Source organism: Aquarana catesbeiana, linkage group LG08 (assembly GCF_042186555.1).
Source record: "Aquarana catesbeiana isolate 2022-GZ linkage group LG08, ASM4218655v1, whole genome shotgun sequence".
NCBI lineage: Eukaryota > Metazoa > Chordata > Amphibia > Anura > Ranidae > Aquarana > Aquarana catesbeiana.
The window spans coordinates 301,988,395-302,007,447 of record NC_133331.1 but is presented as its reverse complement, the minus strand read 5'-3'; the positions used below and the strand labels follow the sequence as shown (position 1 = coordinate 302,007,447).

General features: G+C 47.1%; 1 protein-coding gene across 1 annotated transcript in view; it reads right to left on the bottom strand.

The window, feature by feature from the left end:
• LOC141105041 (uncharacterized) overlaps positions 1 to 19,053 on the bottom strand; it is a 62,948-nt gene that overhangs the window by 37,581 nt on the left and 6,314 nt on the right. The window contains 12 exon segments of the mRNA XM_073594835.1: positions 6,334 to 8,457; positions 12,432 to 12,573; positions 13,170 to 13,244; positions 13,346 to 13,489; positions 13,610 to 13,684; positions 13,786 to 13,929; positions 14,051 to 14,125; positions 14,238 to 14,312; positions 14,428 to 14,502; positions 14,604 to 14,701; positions 14,817 to 14,940; positions 15,027 to 15,118. Of these exon segments, the coding sequence (XP_073450936.1) occupies positions 6,334 to 8,457; positions 12,432 to 12,573; positions 13,170 to 13,244; positions 13,346 to 13,489; positions 13,610 to 13,684; positions 13,786 to 13,929; positions 14,051 to 14,125; positions 14,238 to 14,312; positions 14,428 to 14,502; positions 14,604 to 14,701; positions 14,817 to 14,901 (3,112 nt within the window). The 5' untranslated portion in view covers positions 14,902 to 14,940; positions 15,027 to 15,118.

Here is a 19,053-nt window from a genome sequence, read left to right as displayed (position 1 = left end):
ATCTAAAGGCCGTCTTCCATTCGTCTCCAGCCCTGATCCTGACGAGATTGTAGGCCCCTCGGAGGTCGAGTTTAGAGAACACCTTGGCTGATCGGAACCTCTGGAATAATTCAGGAATGAGCGGCAACGGGTACCGGTTCTTAATTGTGATGTTGTTAAGTTGTCGATAGTCTACGCAGGGTCTTAGGGTACCATCTTTCTTCCCAACGAAAAAGATACCCGCTCCGGCGGGTGAGGATGAAGGGCGGATGAAACCTTTCTCAAGATTTTCGTCTATATACTGCTTCAGAGCCTCCAGCTCGGTCTCAGAAAGGGGAAATATCCGGCCAAATGGAATCTCGGATCCAGGAAGAAGGTCAATTGGACAGTCGTAGGCCCTGTGAGGTGGTAGGCGGTCAGCCATTTGTTTACTGAAAACCTCTTGAAATTCGAGGTACTCGGAGGGGACGTGTTGGAGATTGCCTGGTGGTACCGCCATCGTGGCGCAAACTTTGGAATCCGGGAGCAGGCAGTGCTGAGAGCAATACTGAGAAGAGAAGGATACTGACTTGGTGCTCCATTTGATTAGTGGATCGTGAGCTTGTAACCATGGTAGGCCCAGTATGATGGGAAAGATTGGTGAACGAATTAGGTCAAGCCGTAAGAACTCCCGGTGGCCGGAGTCAGTAACTACTGAAATAGGTTGGGTCTCCTGGGTGATGGGACCAGAGCAAGGAAGGGATCCGTCGGCCAAATGTATTTGTAGATCCTGCTCTTTGGTTTGTAGAGGGATCTTCAATCTGTGTGCCAAGGTGGAATCTATGAAACAACTGCAGGCCCCGGAATCAACGATGGCCTGCAGGCGAGTCTCCCTTTCCGGAAGCTGTAGAGAAACAAACAACATTACATAAGCCTTGGGAATGTTATTGTTTGGAAAGTTCAATACGTTTGACTGAGGGAACTTACTAGGCCTGATCGGACAGCTGCGCAGGAAGTGTCCGGTTCCTCCGCAATAGAGGCAAAGGTTAGACTGCCGCCTGCGCTGCTTCTCTTCGGAGGTTAACGGACCTCGGACCAAGCCGAGCTGCATTGGTTCGACCTCAGGGACCGATGCAGTGGTAACTGAAGATGAAGTTGAGGGTACCGTAGAGTGAGGTCTTGGTGACGCCCAGGCAGGGCGAGGCAGCTGAAACCGTTCTGAACGCCGCTCCCGAAGACGCCGATCGAGCTTTGTAGCTGCTTGAATGAGTTCCTCTAGGGAAGCAGGGGTCTCCATCCTAGCTAACTCATCTTTGAGTAATTCAGACAAGCCTTGACGGTATTGATAACGTAGGGCCGGCTCATTCCAGTTTGTGTCGGCCGCCCACTTACGGAATTCCACTGTATAGTCCTCAATAGGTCTTCTTCCTTGGGACAAGTGGTGCAAGATAGCTTCGGCTGTGGCCATGCGTTGCGGATCATCGTAGAGCTGGGTCATGCTCTCAAAGAAGGCCTCGATAGTGTTCAGGGCAGGACTGCTCTGTTCCATCAGGCTGTGGGCCCAAGCCTGGGGTTCTTCGGATAGCAGGGAAATCACAAACCCCACCTTGACGATTTCTGAGGAGAAGGTTCTCGGCTGTAGAGCGAAGTAGAGGGAACATGCGTTTTTAAACGCCCTAAACTTCTTGCGGTCTCCCGAGAACCGTTCAGGTGTAGGGACCCTGGGCTCAGGAAGAGCCATGACCACAGTGGGGTTGGCCGGAGCTTGGGGAAGTGAACCCCCACTGCTGGGTGCAGGAGCTGCGGCTGCGGAGGGTAGTAACACGGTGATCTGCTGCAGACGGTTATCAATTTGTGTATAACCTTCTTGTAACTTCTGTACGGAGTCCGCGAGGGTAGATACATGTTGGCACAGGATCTCCAGAGGAGAGCGCGCTCTGTCGGCCTCAGACATCTGGCTGGTTTGTACTGTCACGGACAAATACTCACCGAGGCCGAGATGCCGAGAGCGGCTCGCCCTTACGACCACGCGCACCCAGACCCCCGAAATGGGTACAGGAGGCTGAGGGCACGCGAAGGCACGGGCTTCCAGACGGATAGTAGGTTCAGAAGCTGGAAGCGGGTGTCCTGGGATCCGCAGGGAGCAGAGCTGAGAACACAAGCAGAGGTTAGGGAACAAGCAGATAATAATCAGGGTATCACAAGATCCAGCAGCGCGGTGGTTAAACAGGCCAGGGGTTTGGTACACAGATCAGGCAGATTAGTAACAGGAGAGTCCAGCAGAGTAGTAGTTAAACAGGCCAGGGGTTTGGTACACAGATCAGGCAGGTTATTAACAGGAGAGTCCAGCAGAGTAGTAGTTAAACAGGCCAGGGGTTTGGTACACAGATCAGGCAGGTTAGTAACAGGAGAGTCCAGCAGAGTAGTAGTTAAACAGGCCAGGGGTTTGGTACACAGATCAGGCAGGTTATTAACAGGAGGGTCCAGCAGAGTAGTAGTTAAACAGTCCAGGGTTCAGTATACAGAGCAGGCAGAAAGATACAGGGGCAATCCGGAAGAGTGGTGTTTCAGGCAGGCTGAGGGTTCGGTACACAAGTCAGGCAGGTCACAGGGTAAACACAGGCACAAGGAACAGGGAGAGCTGACGACAAACCAGCAACCCGACTGGGCGCTGGAGCCGTCAGATATAGTCTCCCTGCCCGGCGAGCGCGTCAGTGTGACGCGCTACCGGGCACCCGCACGGGCGACGGCGCGCACACGAGGACCGCCGTGCACCCGCGCACGCCGCACCATCAGGCCGCGGACGGGTGTGCGGCGAAGCGCCCGTCCCGTGCGCATGCGCACCGGAGCCCGGCGAGCGGAGACGCTCCCTGGCTCCTGACACTGTCATTACTTTTAGTGTTTGATGACGGATTTTCCCACAAATCACTATCGCTCAATTCTGCGAGTGATTCTAATTTATTATCGCTGTTTTCTAGCTGGTCTAAAGCCACTTTTGATGTAAAGAGACAGTTTTGGTTGCTATGGACAATCTCCAGTTTCCAGGCAGAAAGAACAGTTTTTATAATATAAAACTGCACGCAGGACACTGGGCAAACCACTAGGGACAAAGGGGATGTGTAATTATTTGATACAGTACTGTAATCTGTAAGATTACTGTATCTGTATTGTATGTTTCACTTTTGAATTTGCCGCCGAACTCCGTCCCCGTGCGTCGCAACGCTCGCAGGGAACGGAGCTCGGCACTGTGAATCGAGCGAGACACGGCGGCTCGCCGATCACAGCGGGGAGACATCACAGGATCCAGGGGACAAGGTAAGTAAACTCTTCCTGGATCCTGCGATGCGATCCCGAGTCTGGCTCGGGGATACCGCTTTTGGTATTAAAAATCCACCCCGAGCCAGACTCGGGAATACCGCCAGGGGGGTTAAGGAGAGGGATCATTATTGGCTGGCAACCCTTCTTAATCTACGTTACAAGGGTAAGGTTGCAGAACTCATCCTGCCTTCGCAGAGAGATCAGAGGATGAAACATCTTCAGGAGGCCTTGAAGAAAAGTTTGTGTAGCACATTTCCAGACCCTGGGAGGATACCATTACCTGGTGCTGGACAACATGTTTCTGAGGCTTCGTTCGGTCAGAGGAAGAGGTGGCCGGCTGACCAATGCCTTTAAACAATTTTTCAGTCCTCAGCGCCAAGGTCTCAGCGCCAAGGTTCCAGCAACCATCTCCAGCGTCTGCATTATATGGTGCAGGAATATCTAGGAGCAAAAGCAGACTTGGAGACCTTTCCAACAGAGCATCCACTGGGTTACTGGGTCTTCAAGTTGGACCGCTGGCCAGAACTTGCTCAATATGCAATTGAGCTACTGGCCTGTCCTGCATCCAGCGTGCTTTCTGAATGCACATTCAGTGCTGCTGGAGGGTTTGTAACAGATCAAAGAGTGTGCCTGTCCACAGACTCTGTTGATAGGCTCACATTTATAAAAATGAATCAGTCCTGGATCAGCAGCTATCAAGCACCTGATGCTGATGTAACTGATTGAAATTGCTATGGATCTGGGATCCCTTGAAGACTGCCTATGCTGACTATACTATTCCTACTGAATCATGAAGATGCTAGCTTCCAACAATATTTTTGGTTTAGGGCACCACCACCACCCAAGCCCCAATATTTCTGCCCCTGTTTAACAGGGGCATGTAATTACAATTCTTGAAATTATATTTAACAGCAGGGCCGTTCCTGCACCCAACAAGAGTAACTGTGAGGGGTTACAGTTTTCTTGCACCACGAACAGCTAATTTTTCAGCAGAGTATATAGTGCAGTTCGTATAGTATATATACTGCAGTTCAGATTATATAGTGCAGTCCGTATAGTATATATACTGCAGTTCAGAGTATATAGTGCAGTTAGTGTAGTATATATAATACAGTGCAGGGTATATAGTGCAGTGTACATTATATAATATAGTATATTGATGTGGTTAAGGGGAGCCATATGACAGAATTATGAAAAAAACTACATGGATTCCCCCATCCAAACCAGGCCCTTTGGGTCAGGGATGGATTTTGGGGGGGGGGGGGGGGGGGGGCACGCCATTTTAAAAAAAAATTGCCGTGGAGTTCCCCTCTAACTGGGGGGGAAACCCATGCTGTTTTTTTCAATGATTTTTTCTGTATATTGCCGGGATCTGGCAATACATTACAGCCGCGAGCAATTTTAAATGACATTTTTTCCTTTAGAAACTTAATTTTGCTGCAGTACTGTTTTAAACATGGGAAAAATACTTTACAGGCAGACTAAGGGGACCCCCCTAGGCACAATATTTAAAGGAATATTTCATTTTTATTGTTTCACTTTAGGCATTCTTAAAATCACTGCTCCTGAAAAAACGGCCGTTTTAAAAACATTTTTTTGCATTGATACATGTCCCCTAGGGTAGGACCCGCGTCCCCAAACACTTTTTATGGCAATAAGTTGCATCTAAGCCTTTAAAATGAGCACTTTTGCAAACCGAACCGGGGTTGTTCGGCTCATCCCTACTCACCATCCACACTACATTCTCCGACAGCTCTCCTCCACCATCCACACTACATTCTCCGACAGCTCTCCTCCCAATATCCACACTACATTCTCCGACAGCTCTCCTCCACCATCCACACTACATTCTCCGACAGCTCTCCTCCACCATCCACACTACATTCTCTGACAGCTCTCCTCCACCATCTACACTACATTCTCCGACAGCTCTCCTCCACCATCCACACTACGTTCTCCGACAGCTCTCCTCCACCATCCACACTACATTCTCCGACAGCTCTCCTCCACCATCCACACTACATTCTCCGACAGATCTCCTCCACCATCCACACTACATTCTCCGACAGCTCTCCTCCACCATCTACACTACATTCTCCGACAGCTCTCCTCCACCATCCACACTACATTCTCCGACAGCTCTCCTCCACCATCCACACTACATTCTCCGACAGCTCTCCTCCACCATCCACACTACATTCTCCGACAGCTCTCCTCCACCATCCACACTACATTCTCCGACAGATCTCCACCATCCACACTACATTCTCCGACAGCTTTCCTCCACCATCCACGCTACATTCTCCGACAGCTCTCCGCCACCATCCACACTACATTCTCCGACAGATCTTTTCCACCATCCACACTACATTCTCCGACAGATCTCCACCATCCACACTACATTCTCCGACAGCTCTCCTCCACCATCCACGCTACATTCTCCGACAGCTCTCCGCCACCATCCACACTACATTCTCCGACAGATCTCCTCCACCTTCCACACTACATTCTCCGACAGATCTCCTCCACCATCCACACTACGTTCTCCGACAGCTCTCCTCCATAATCCACTCTACATTCTTTAACAAGAAAACAGGAGCACCTGATCCTCATTAGCATAATATACATTTACTGAGAGAACAAAATAGCACACATACAGTTAAAATTCTTGAAATGCATGGGTAGTAGGAACGACCAAGATGGATAAAAAGCAAGGCTGTGTGCAGAAGTGTCAGCTCCAGATCCTCTGGCCGGTGTCACAGGGATCTGCTAAGACCGTTGTCAAAAGGTTCACCAATCAACGGCATTCTGTGCCTTTAACTAATACCTTTTGTGGTGACCTCTCTGTACAGATGGAAAGAGGGGCAGTAACATGTTTTGAAGGAATCCCTTCTTTCTCAGCAACCACAGTCTATTTTCTATCATATGTGGTCCCACTGTCCGCCCATTCTATGACAGAACCCCCCCCCCACTGTCCTCACTATTTTCTGGCAGTTGTCCCCAGCCCACTATCCACACTACATTCTCTGGCAGTTCTCCTTCCAATACCCACACTACACTGGATTTTCTGGTGTTTTACAAGATTATCTTTCTTATAGAAAGATTTCCCGCACTCTGAACATAAATAAGGACGCTCACCTGTGTGAATTCTCTGATGTTTAACAAGGTCCCTTTTAAAACTGAAAGATTTCCCACACTCTGAACATGAATAAGGACGTTCACCTGTGTGAATTCTGTGATGTTCAACAAGATAATCTTTCCTAAGGAAAGATTTCTCGCACTCTGAACATGAATAAGGACGCTCACCCGTGTGAATTTTTTGATGTTTAACAAGGTATCCTTTACTAATGAAAGATTTCCCGCACTCTGAACATGAATAAGGACGCTCACCTGTGTGAATTCTCTGGTGTTGCAGAAGGCCTCCTTTCCTAGTGAAAGATTTCTTGCACTTGTAACATGAATAAGGATTTTCACCTGTGTGAATTCTCTGATGTTTAACAAGGTTGCTTTTATAACTGAAAGATTTCCCGCACTCTGAACATGAATAAGGACGTTCACCTGTGTGAATTCTCTGATGTTCAACAAGACAATCTTTCCTAAGGAAAGATTTCCCGCACTCTGAACATGAATAAGGACGCTCACCTGTGTGAATTCCCTGATGTTTAACAAGGTATCCTTTACTAATGAAAGATTTCCCACACTCTGAACATGAATAGGGACGCACCCCCTTGTGAATTCTCTGATGTTTAGTAAGGCCTCGTTTAAGAATAAAAGATTTCCCGCACTCTGAACATGAATAGGGACGCTCACCAGTGTGAATTCTCTGATGTTTAGCAAGGTCTCCTTTAGAACAAAAAGATTTCCCGCACTCTGAACATGAATGGGGACACACACCCCTGTGAAGTTTCTGGTGTTGCAGAAGACTTCCTTTGCTAGTGAATGATTTCTCGCACTTGTAACATGAATAAGGATGTTCACCTGTGTGAACTCTCTGATTTTCTACAAGGTGTCTTTTCAATGTAAAAGATTTCCCGCACTCTGAATAGGAATAAGGACGCTCACCCGTGTGAACTCTCTGATGAGTAAGAAGAATATTTTTGTTAAAGAAAGATTTCCCGCACTCTGAACATGAATAAGGACGCTCACCTGTGTGAATTTTCTGATGTATAACGAAAATAATTTTCTTATGGAAAGATTTCCCGCACTCTGAACACGAATAAGGACGCACACCCGTGTGAATTCTCTGATGTATAACGAGACTAGATTTCCTATGGAAAGATTTCCCGCACTCTGAACATGAATAAGGACGCTCACCCGTGTGAATTCTCTGATGTTCAACAAGATTATGCTTCCTAGTGAAAGATTTCCCGCACTCTGAACATGAATAAGGACGCACACCTGTGTGAATTCTCTGATGTCTAATGAGACTAGCTTTCCTATGGAAAGATTTCCCACACTCTGAACATGAATAAGGACGCTCACCCGTGTGAATTCTCTGATGTTTACCGAGACTACCTTTCCTATGGAAAGATTTCCCGCACTCTGAACATGAATAAGGACGCTCACCAGTGTGAACGCTCTGGTGTTCAGTAAGTTGTCCTTTCTTGGTGAAAGATTTCCCGCACTCTGAACATGAATATGGACGCTCACCCGTGTGAACTCTCTGGTGCTGAGTAAGTTGTCCTTTCTTGGTGAAAGATTTCCCACACTCTGAACATGAAAAGGGACGCTCACTTGTGTGAACTCGCTGAGTAAGTTGTCCTTTCTTGGTGAAAGACTTCCCGCACTCTGAAGATGCATAGGAATGCTCATCCATGTGAATTTGCTCATGTTTAGCCAGGTCTCTTATATAAAAAAAACTTTTCTTGCACCATGAACATGAGAATAGATCCTCACCGCTGTGATCTCCTTCATGGGGTGAGGAAGATTCCTCGGGATTAGAAGGATCTGTTGATCGATCTGCAGTGTGAGATCTTACATGGATATTTACAATCATAGTATGTGATTGATGAGAAGATTCCCCCTGATCAGAGGGATCCATTGATGTCTCCGGACAGGAAGGTCTGTGATGTATATTTTGTGTATTTGGATTTCCTCCTGGAGGATCCTGTGTGATGGCATTACTATAGCACAATAATAATAGAAGAGGTCTTTCCGAGGTATTCCTGACATCACCTCCATCTGTTGGAAAGAAATGTGAAAAAAAAAATTGTAAGTAGTTCATATTTAACTGAAGTTTTAGCTCTACCTCCCTCATAGGCATGCACACAGAGTGTGCCTGAAGTGCCTGGGCACTCCATGTGCATTTCACCCTGTGTGCTGGAAGGAAGATGGGGAAGTTCTCTCTCTCACCGACTCTGCCATAAGAGAATGGTGTACACACTTCTCTTTCACTGTGCCGGGGTCATGTATACACTATATTGTCAAAAGTATTGTGACACCTGCCTTTACACGCACGTGGACTTTAATGGTATCCCAGTCTTAGTCCATAGAGTTCGATATTGTGTTGGCCCACCCTCTGCAGCCATAAAAACTCTTCTGAGAAGACTGTCCACAAGGTTTAGGAGTGTTTCTATGGGAATGTTTGACCCTAGTTTGTGAGGTCAGGCACTGATGTGGACAAGAAGGCCTGGCTCGCAGTCTCCACTCTAATTCATCCCAAAGATGTTCTATCAGGTTGAGGCCAGGAATCTCTGCAGGCAAGTTCCTCCACCCCAAACTCGCTCATCCATGTCTTTATGGACCTTGCTTTGTGCACTGGTGCGCAGTCATGTTGGAACAGGAAGGGGCCATCCCCAATTTGTTCCCACAAAGTTGGGAGCATGAAATTGTCCAAAATGTCTTGGTATCCTGATGCCTTAAGAGTTCCCTTCACTGGAACTAAGGGGCAAAGCCCAACCCCTGAAAAATTACCCCACACTATAATTCCTCCTACACCAAATGATTTGGACCAGTGTACAAAGCAAGGTCCGTAAAGACATGGATGAGTGGGTTTGGGGTGGAGGAACTTGTCCTGACCTCAACCCGATGGAACAATTGGTCAAAAATTCCCATAGACACACTCCTACACCTAGTGGACAGCCTTCCCAGAAGAGTTGAAGCTGTTATAGCTGCAAAGGGTGGGCCAACTCAATATTGAACTCTACAGACTAAGACTGGGATGCCATTAAAGTTCATGTGCGTGTAAAGGCAGGTGTCCCAAAACTCTTGGTAACATGGTGGATGTAGACACACACACGTATGATTGAGCTTCATGGTGCACACCTTAATGCAATGACCTCCCTGTCAGTGGAATAAGTGGACATGCCGATCTCACAGTTGGGCTCCTGTTCTCCCTCCAAAATCAATCAGAAAATTGTTCAGACTGAGTCCATATATGATCTGCACATTCTTTAATCTTAAATACCTATGAATGAGGATTCGTTAGGCCAAAACACATTAGCAGTTTTTTACTACATTGAATTGCCTGTACTTGTCTTGTGGAGAGTCAGCCTGGGGCAGGTTTAAGAGGGGGGTAATCATAGAGGGCAGGTGCTTCCCCTTCAGGCCCATTTGTTAACCAGCTGGTCAAGGTGATTGCTGTCAGTTTTGCTGTCCACAGAGAGGAGAGCTGCAGCAGCCGGAGACTCTTTTGTCTGGATTTACCTGCTTGGCGGGATTGCCTGGTGAGCCTCATACACACGATGATGTCCGTTTTTTTTTCTTTTTTTTGCATGCTAGTCTCATATCCAAAATGAAGGGGTTATTCAACTTACGAAAATTCTCAGACAACAGAATACAACTTCAGAAGTTATGTAATGTATTGTATTGATGAGTACACCTCAAAACCATGGAGTGAGGGAAAGAGGAAAAAAATAAAGTCCCAAACATAAGTTTTATGCTGGAATGGAAAGAAGTCCAAAGATAGCTGATGTGACCCCAAAGGAATATCAGGAGAAGAACTGTCATCAGCACACCAGGGATTTCTCAAGGAGGGTCCAAAGCTTTATTATCGTGGTCACATATTAGACAAAAGGCAATGTTTCAGAGCCACGCAGGGCCCCTTCATCAGTGTATTGTGTATTATGTGACCACGATAATAAAGCTTTGGACCCTCCTTGAGGAACCCTTGGTGAGCTGATGACAGTTCTTCTCTTGGATCATTTACGGTTCCCAGCCTGTGTTCATTGCAGCACCCATCATTAATGAATAGTCATCTTTAGGAACGTGTGAGTGGGGAATATTGTGTTTGGACCCAAGGTAATATCAGGTGCCCCTGATGACGTCATATATGACTAAACGCATAGGACGGAGCTACGTGCACATGCTACTGCGCATGCATAATTGTTGGTTAGCCATTTTGGTCACTGAACACCTACAGAACCTCCTTTGCCTTTGCCTTACTGGCTGCTCCCCCCTATCTTGCTTCACTTTATGATATCAAAAGATTAACTGAATTGTAGATTCTGTCTCTCTCTCCAATGCACTGTTAAGCACCCTTTATTAGGAAAACACATATATGTAACCTTTTCGCACCTGCCAACGGGATGATGTGATGATCTGCTAATTATCTAACATTTTTCCGTAAACTAAAATCCTTATACTCATGTAGCAAGGTCCCAGGCCTCCTTTGGTCCAATGAGAACCTCCAGGGCCAGAGATAGCTGACATCCTTCTGTATATGGTGGGTTGTGAGGCATAGTGGGTGCAAAGCAGTTAGATTAATTGGGCGCCAGACACTTCTTAAATGCAAAAGAGATTTTATTACTCTTAACAAAACTTTGGGAGAGAGGGTAGGGCCAGGACACTGGTAGTTGCAAGATTAATTGGCAGACTCCGAGACTTCAACAGGAGGACAGCCATGCAGGGAAATGCATCCAGCAAGACACCACATCTGCATGTTTAGGAATGCTGTCTCCTATGTCAACAGTCTTTAACAGTTCCTAACACAAAGTATAACAGTTCCTTCACTTCCACTACAATCACTACTTGTAGTTCTTCAGCCCACTGAGCTCCCAGTCTCTCACTAGACTAGTTGATTCACTGCCACTGATTCCCTTGAGCTCCTCCAATCTTCATCATAGTATCTTCCTCAAGCTTCACCCCCGCCTCTCTGCTGGGTCCCTAGCTTGGCACTCAAGATACTTCTCAAGCTTCACCCCGCTGGCTTGCCCGGTCCCTGGCTTGACACACAAGGTTGCTCTGAAAGCATCACCTCCGCTGGCTGGGTCCCTGGCTTGATACCCACTGAAGTTTCCCGATTCTTCACCGTCCATGGTTGGTGATAATACTGCTCTGGTACTTGCTTCAGCTACTCACTGTGGTCCCTGGTAATAAGGTGGTTGGTCCCTTAGTGGTGACAGCTTCCTCCTCTACCTCCGACCACGACAGGTTCTCTGGCTGGCAGAACTGTCACTTCTGGTTGGACTGCAAGCCGCAATCCCAATCCTGCGCTACTCTCTCTTGCTTCTGGATAGGCCCTCAGACAGCCTAGCAGCAGCATGTTCCTAGGATAAGCCCAAATTCTGGCCTAGCAGCAGGCAATACAACACATGTCCACCCAGACTGCCGTCCAGGTGGCAGAGAACACCGATCACCTGACTCCAACCGAATATATAGGTTCTCCCAGCAGGCCAAGGGATCCAAGAAAACCCCTGCCTATTGGCTGAGACACCCCATATACCTATAATCTAACCTTGCATTGCCCTTCTTGTATCTAATGCCACCAAGTACCCGTCCACCTAGCGGCAGAAGAGAGAAATGCAGCAGTGCCAGACTTAGGGAGAAATCAAATGATCCCTAACAATTATCCAAGGTAGCTAGCTACTCCTGGCAGGTCAATTTAGGAGCAACCCTGCCTAAACTCCAGGGTGCTACACTCATAAGAAAAATGAGACTGTGACCTGTTTCTTCCATAGTGCCAATACCTACTTGTTCCGATAGGTGGAGAAATTTCATCCTGTTCACCGTGGTTCCAGGCACGTTCCCTAGAAGGTTTCTGTTCTGCAGCGGGCCCTAGGTTACAGACCCAGCCCTTTAGTAGTGTTTGCCTAGTGCCAAGCTACCCCTACCTACAGAACCTTCACCACTGTCCTCCAACATTAATTATCTAACATTTTTCCTTAAACTACGATCCTGAGACTGTGACCTGTTTCTTCCATAGTGCCTATACTTACTTGTGTCGATAGGTAGAGACATTTCTTCCTGTTCACTTTTCATAGTCATCCCAACCTCCTTTGTGGACAGCTGATCACCCCCCACATACGTCTCTACTTCTTCCTCTTTAACCTCAGCTTTAATATTAATCTGTTCTTTACCCTAAACCCCAAAATAATAGAAAACAATTAAATTAACAATTAAAGATGAACTCTGGGCAGATATAAAAGACACAATTGACAGCAGTTTTAACAAGAGACATGCTAATAGCAGGAGAGCAGAGTGACAGAGAGATGAGCTCATCAGTCTGCTGATTCTCCTTTTACTGTCCAGTCACGGGCTGGGGGAGGGACAAGACTGGCAGGTTTTACTGACCTGAAGCAGAGAAAAGTCAGGTCTACTGCCCATTTCCCGTGAGCCTAGGAAGCCCGGGACCCATCCCCTAGTGGGACATCATCACATGGGCCTGGACTTACGGGAGCAAAGAACAGCACCACTTCATTCAGAATGCACCCCCGGTTGGAGGAACAAAAGGAGGAAGAGGACCCACAATGACATGTGACTGGACTTAACAGCCACAGAAAAAAAAAAGAACATATATTGATTAAAAAGAAAAAAAAACACAATAAAATAGTAGGGTGCTCAAAGGAGCTAGAAACTAAAGATGTAGAAGTATGCATTAAAACAAGAGACTACATAGAAATGTCCTCTCACAGCTTAGAATACATATTTAGTTCTACAGGCCCAGTCCTACCTACCTGATGATGGTGATGGGTGGTGTGATCTTCCTGTATGGAATCCTGGGAACACAGAGCAGGAGGACATCTCTCGCCCTAAACCCCAAAGGTGAAAAAATACATTTATAAAATGGACCAAGAGATTAGATAAATGTCATCTCATAACTTTTGAATTTGAATTGCTCAGTTCCATCTACCTGATGATGGTGAGGGATAATGTGATCTTCCTGTGTAGAATCCCAGGAATAGAAAGGACCTCCCTCCTCCATAGACTGCTGATCCCCAAACATCTTTTCTTTTTCCACTTTAACCTCAACTTTGATGTCTTTCTGTTCTTCACCCTAAACCCCAAATATGATGAGAATGGATTTGTAAAAGGAAAAAGATGACATAGTAGAATGTTATCTCAAAGCGTAGAATTCTACAACGTGTTTGAGTTATAGTTGCTCAGTCCCACCTACCTGATCCTGGTGAGGGATGATGTGATCTTCCTGTATGGAATCCTGGGAATACAGAGGAAGAAGACATCTCTCACCCTAAACCCCAAAGGTGATAAAATACATTTATAAAATCGAGCAAGAGATTACATAAATGTCATCTCATAGCTTTTGAATGTGAATTGCTCAGTCTCATCTACCTGATGATGGTGAGGGATTGTGTGATCTTCCTGTGTGGAATCCCAGGAATAGAGAGGACCTCCCTCCTCCACATACTGCTGATCCCCAAACATCTTTTCTTTTTCCACTTTAACCTCAAGTTTGATGTCTTTCTGTTCTTCACCCTAAACCCCAAATATGATGAGAATGGATTTGTAAAAGGAAAAAGATGACATAGTAGAATGTTGTCTCAAAGCGTAGAAATTCTACAATGTATTTGAGTTCTAGTAGCTCAGTCCCACCTACCTGATCCTGGTGAGGGATTGTGTGATCTTCCTGTATGGAATCCTGGAAATACAGAGGAGGGGGAACTCGCTCACCCTAAACCCCAAAGGTGATCAAATACATTTATAATATGGAGCAAGAGATTACAGAGAAAAATATCTCATAGCTTAAAATACATATTTAGGTCTACATGCCTAGTCCTACCTACCTGAACCTGGTAAGGGATGGCATGATCCTTCTGTATGGAATGCCAAAAATACAGAGGAGGGGGACATCTCTCACCCTAAACCCCAAAGGTGATAAAATACATTTATAAAATGGAGCAATAGATTACAGAGAAAAATATCATCTCATAGCTTAAAACACATATTTAGGTCTACATGCCTAGTCCTACCTACATGAACCTGGTAAGGGATGGTGTGATCCTTCTGTATGGAATCCCAAAAATAGAGAGGAGGGGGACATCTCTCACCCTAAACCCCAAAGGTGAAAAAATACATTTATAAAATAGACCAAGAGGTTATATAAATGTCATCTCATAGCTTTTGAATTCCAATTGCTCAGTCCCATCTACCTGATGATGGTGAGGGATGGTGTGATCTTCCTGTGTGGAATCCCGGGAATACAGAGGATGAGGACATCTCTCTCGTGGGTTCCCATTACTGGATCCATCTGTAGGAAACACACACACTGACTGAATACATTGTTTCTGTGTGTTTATCAGATGATGGGGATCTAGGTGGACCCTCAGTACTGCTCTCTCCTTTACAATAAAGTCTCCTCTTACCCGGTGATGTGAGGGGCGGCTGATTATCCATCATGACATCCTTGTAGAGATCCTTGTGTCCTTCTAAATACTCCCACTCCTCCATAGAGAAATAGATAGTGACATCCTGACACCTTATAGGAACCTGACACACACAATGATACAGTCACCATCCAGACACATCCCTTGTCTGTTACTGGATAATGTCCCAGAATTCCCGGCACTGCTCACCTCTCCTGTCAGCAGATCATTGATCTTCTTGGTGACTTCTAGAATCTTCTTTTCATTGATTCTCTCATGTTTCAGGGAATGAGGTGAAGGCACTGTAATGGCAAAATGGTCACCAGACTTTACCGGAGGAAACCTCTTGACCTCTCCGGTCAGGTCTGTGTTTTATTAATAGAGATAAGAGTGATGTCATGTGACCTCCCAGAATCCTCCTCACCTCTCCGGTCAGGTCTGTGTTTTATTAATAGAGATAAGAGTGATGTCATGTGACCTCTCAGAATCCTCCTCACCTCTCCGGTGAGCAGGTAGATTTTCAGGGTGAAGTTTAACCACTTCAGCTCTGGAAGGTTTACCCCCCTTCATGACCAGGCCATTTTTTGCGATATGGCACTGCGTTATTCTAACTGACAAATGCGTGGTCGTTAGGGATGAGCTGAACACCCCCGGGTTCGGTTCGCAGCAAAACTTGCGAACAGGCAAAAAATTTGTTTGAACACGCGAACACCATTAAAGTCTATAAGACACGAACATGAATAATCAAAAGTGCTAATTTTAAAGGCTTATATGCAAGTTATTGTCATAAAAAGTGTTTGAGGACCTGGGTCCTGCCCCAGGGGACATGGATCAATGCAAAAAGAATTTTTAAAAACGGACGTTTTTTCGGGAGCAGTGATTTTAATAATGCTTAAAGTGAAACAATAAAAGTGTAATATTCCTTTAAATTTCGTACCTAGGGGGTGTCTATGGTATGCCTGTAAAGGGGCGCATGTTTCCCGTGTTTAGAACAGTCTGACAGCAAAATTACATTTCAAAGGAAAAAAAACTGATTTAAAACTACTCGCGGCTATTAATGAATTGCCAGTCCGACAATACACATAAAAGTTCATTGATAAAAACTGCATGGGATTTCCCCACAGGGGAACCCTGAACCAAAATGTAAAAAAAAATTGGCGTGGGGGTCCCCCTAAATTCCATACCAGGCCCTTCAGGTCTGCTATGGATATTAAAGGGAACCCCGCACCAAAATTTAAAAAAAAAATGACGTAGGGGTCCCCCTCAAAATTCATACCAGACCTGGATTTTAAGGGGAACCCCGCACCAAAATAAAAAAAAAAATGGCGTGGGGTCTCCTCAAAAATCCATACCAGACCCTTATCTGAGCACACAACCTGGCAGGCCACAGGAAAAGAGGGGGGGACGAGAGAGCGCCCCCTCTCCTGAACCGTACCAGGCCACATGCCCTCAACATTGGGAGGGTGCTTTGAGGTAGCCCCTCAAAGCACCTTGTCCCCATGTTGATGGGGAGAAGGGCCTCATCCCCACAACCCTTGGCCGGTGGTTGTGGGGGTTTGCAGGTGGGGGGCTTATCGGAATCTGGAAGCCTCCTTTAACAAGGGGACCCCCAGATCCCGCCCCCCCATGTGAATTGGTAAGGGGGTACCCCTACCATTTCCCTAAAAAAGTGTCAAAAAGTTTAAAAAACACAAGAGACAGTTTTTGACAAGTCCTTTATTAATTTCTTCTTCTTTCGGCTTCTTCTTCTATCATCTGGTGTTCTTTCAGTGTTCTTCTTCTTCCTCCATCTTCTTCTTCTCCATCTTCGCCGACCCCGCCCCCTCTGACAACACCGGGACATCCACAGGGAAGTCCCGTGAATTCCCCGTGCGTCAGAGGAGGGCGGGGTCACCAGGTGGCCCCGCCCTCCATTACATAAGGAGTGTCAGAAGAAGCCAAGCATCACACGGCTAAAGACTCCCACTGAGGCGGATCGTGCGGACGGAGCGGAGAAGAAGCCTGGAGGAAGATGCGGGATGAGAAGAGCGGAGGAAGAAGAAGATGGAGATGAAGAAGATGAAGAAGAAGATGGAGGAAGAAGAAGTAGAACACAGAAAGAACACCAGAAGAAAGGAGATGGAAGAAGAAGCCGAAAGAAGAAGTAATTATTAAAGGACTTGTCAAAAACCGTCTCTTGTGTTTTTTAAACTTTTTGACGCTTTTTTTGTGAAATGGTAGGGGTACATTTGTACCCCATTACCAATTCACACGGGGGGGGCAGGATCTGGGGGTCCCCTTGTTAAGGGGGGCTGTCAGAGAACCATCACAAACGCTCGTTCCCGGGTGCCAGCCGGACGTACGGTAAGAACGAGCGAGCCCCGGACTAGGCACGCACGTAATGCGATCGTACGAACGAAGGCAAATTAGCGCGTGCACGCTCGCACACCAACGAATCACGGCGCAAGGCGCCCTATTTAAACGATCAGCAGACTAGCATCAATGCTGGATTGTCTCAGCTCGTTCCTGAACCCTTGCTGTTGCCTTGTTTACTTGACCCTGATCTTGAACCTCTGCTTGCCTTGACTACCCTCTCGGATCACCCCTACATCTCTGCCTGCCTTGCTTCCTGTATTGAACCCGGCTTGGACTCCTGACTACGGCTCTGTCTCCCGATTCGGTACCCCGCTGCCAGTTTGTTGCCAACCTCCACCAGTCCCTGACCACGTATATCTGCCTGCCGATTGTGTACCTCGTTGCCAGCACGTTGCCAACTCCTGCCTGCCTTGACCCTGCAAGTTCCTCTGCTGGACCTCTCCTGCATCCATCCAGGGGTCAGCACCTCAGCTTCCTTCTGAAGACTTCTGGGTTCCTGATCCTGCCAGCAGGCACCTGCACCCTTCCGCCGCCCTAGCAACCCTATCTCAACCTCCAGGGATGCTAGGACCGGGACCGTGCAAGAGGCCGCCCTCGTCATTTCAGACTCCGCTGTAAGATACGTGACAGTCCAATCCAGCCAAAATGGAGTCTGAAAGGGGGGCCTCAGCTATGGACGCTCTGTGTCAACAGATCGCAAATCTCACTCAAGCAGTTCAGGGCCTGCAAAATGGCTACCAGCGACTTGAACAACGAGTGGAATCTCTCTCTCCAAACATCTCAGCACCTCGGACCACAGCACCTGCATCATCAACTCCAGTTTCTACACCCACAGTAGTGGTGCCACCCCCAGAACCACGAGTTCCTGCTCCGGAGAAATTTATGGGTGACCGCAGCAAATTACGTGCTTTCAGGAATGCCTGCCATTTGTACTTCTTGCTTCAGCCCCGCACCTTTTCTTTGGAAAGTACCAAGGTGGGGTTCATCATTTCATTACTGCAGGGAGAACCTCAGACCTGGGCTCATCATTTACTGGAACAAGCCAGTCCCTTGCTGGGTACCATGGACTCTTTTTTGGATGAAATGGCCAAACTGTATGATGATCCCCAGCGTACTACCACAGCCGAGGCCAGTCTCCACACCCTCCAGCAGGGTCATAGGCCCGTGGAGGACTATGTTACAGACTTTAAACGGTGGAGTACCGACACACATTGGAACGACGCCGCTCTCCATTTTCAGTTCCGTTTAGGGCTTTCGGAGGGACTCAAGGATGAACTAGCTCATGTGGGGATCCCCGATTCCCTCGAAGAACTAATTCAACTGTCCATTCAGATCGATCGCCGGCTGAGGGAGCGAAGATCTGAAAGGACCAGCCAGTATCGGCCCATGTGGATGCTACCCAGGGTACCCAGTCGCCTGCCTACCTCCACACCCCCACTATCTGCTCCTACCACTGAACCTCCAGAACCAATGCAGTTGGGTTTGCTTCGTGCACCCTTGACTCCGGAAGAAAAACAACGCCGTCGTATGAATAATCTCTGTCTCTACTGTGGGGGAGCCGGTCATTACGCCAATATGTGTCCCAACAAGACCCATAAGTGTGACTCTCCTCTTCTTGATCGTTATGCATTAACTCTAGCAAGAACGACTCACATTGCTGTTCCTGTCTCTCTACAGCTTCCAGAAGGGGTGCTTCAGATCCAGGCCATAATTGACTCCGGTGCCTGCAGTTGCTTCATTGACCGTGCCTTTGCCCTGCAACACAACATTCCGCTGCGATCGAAGCAACATAAACTGTTCATCCGATTAGCTGATGGGTCCAACATCAAATCTGGGCCTATCATCCAAGAAACCCAACCTTTGCCTGCCGACATCTTACCCA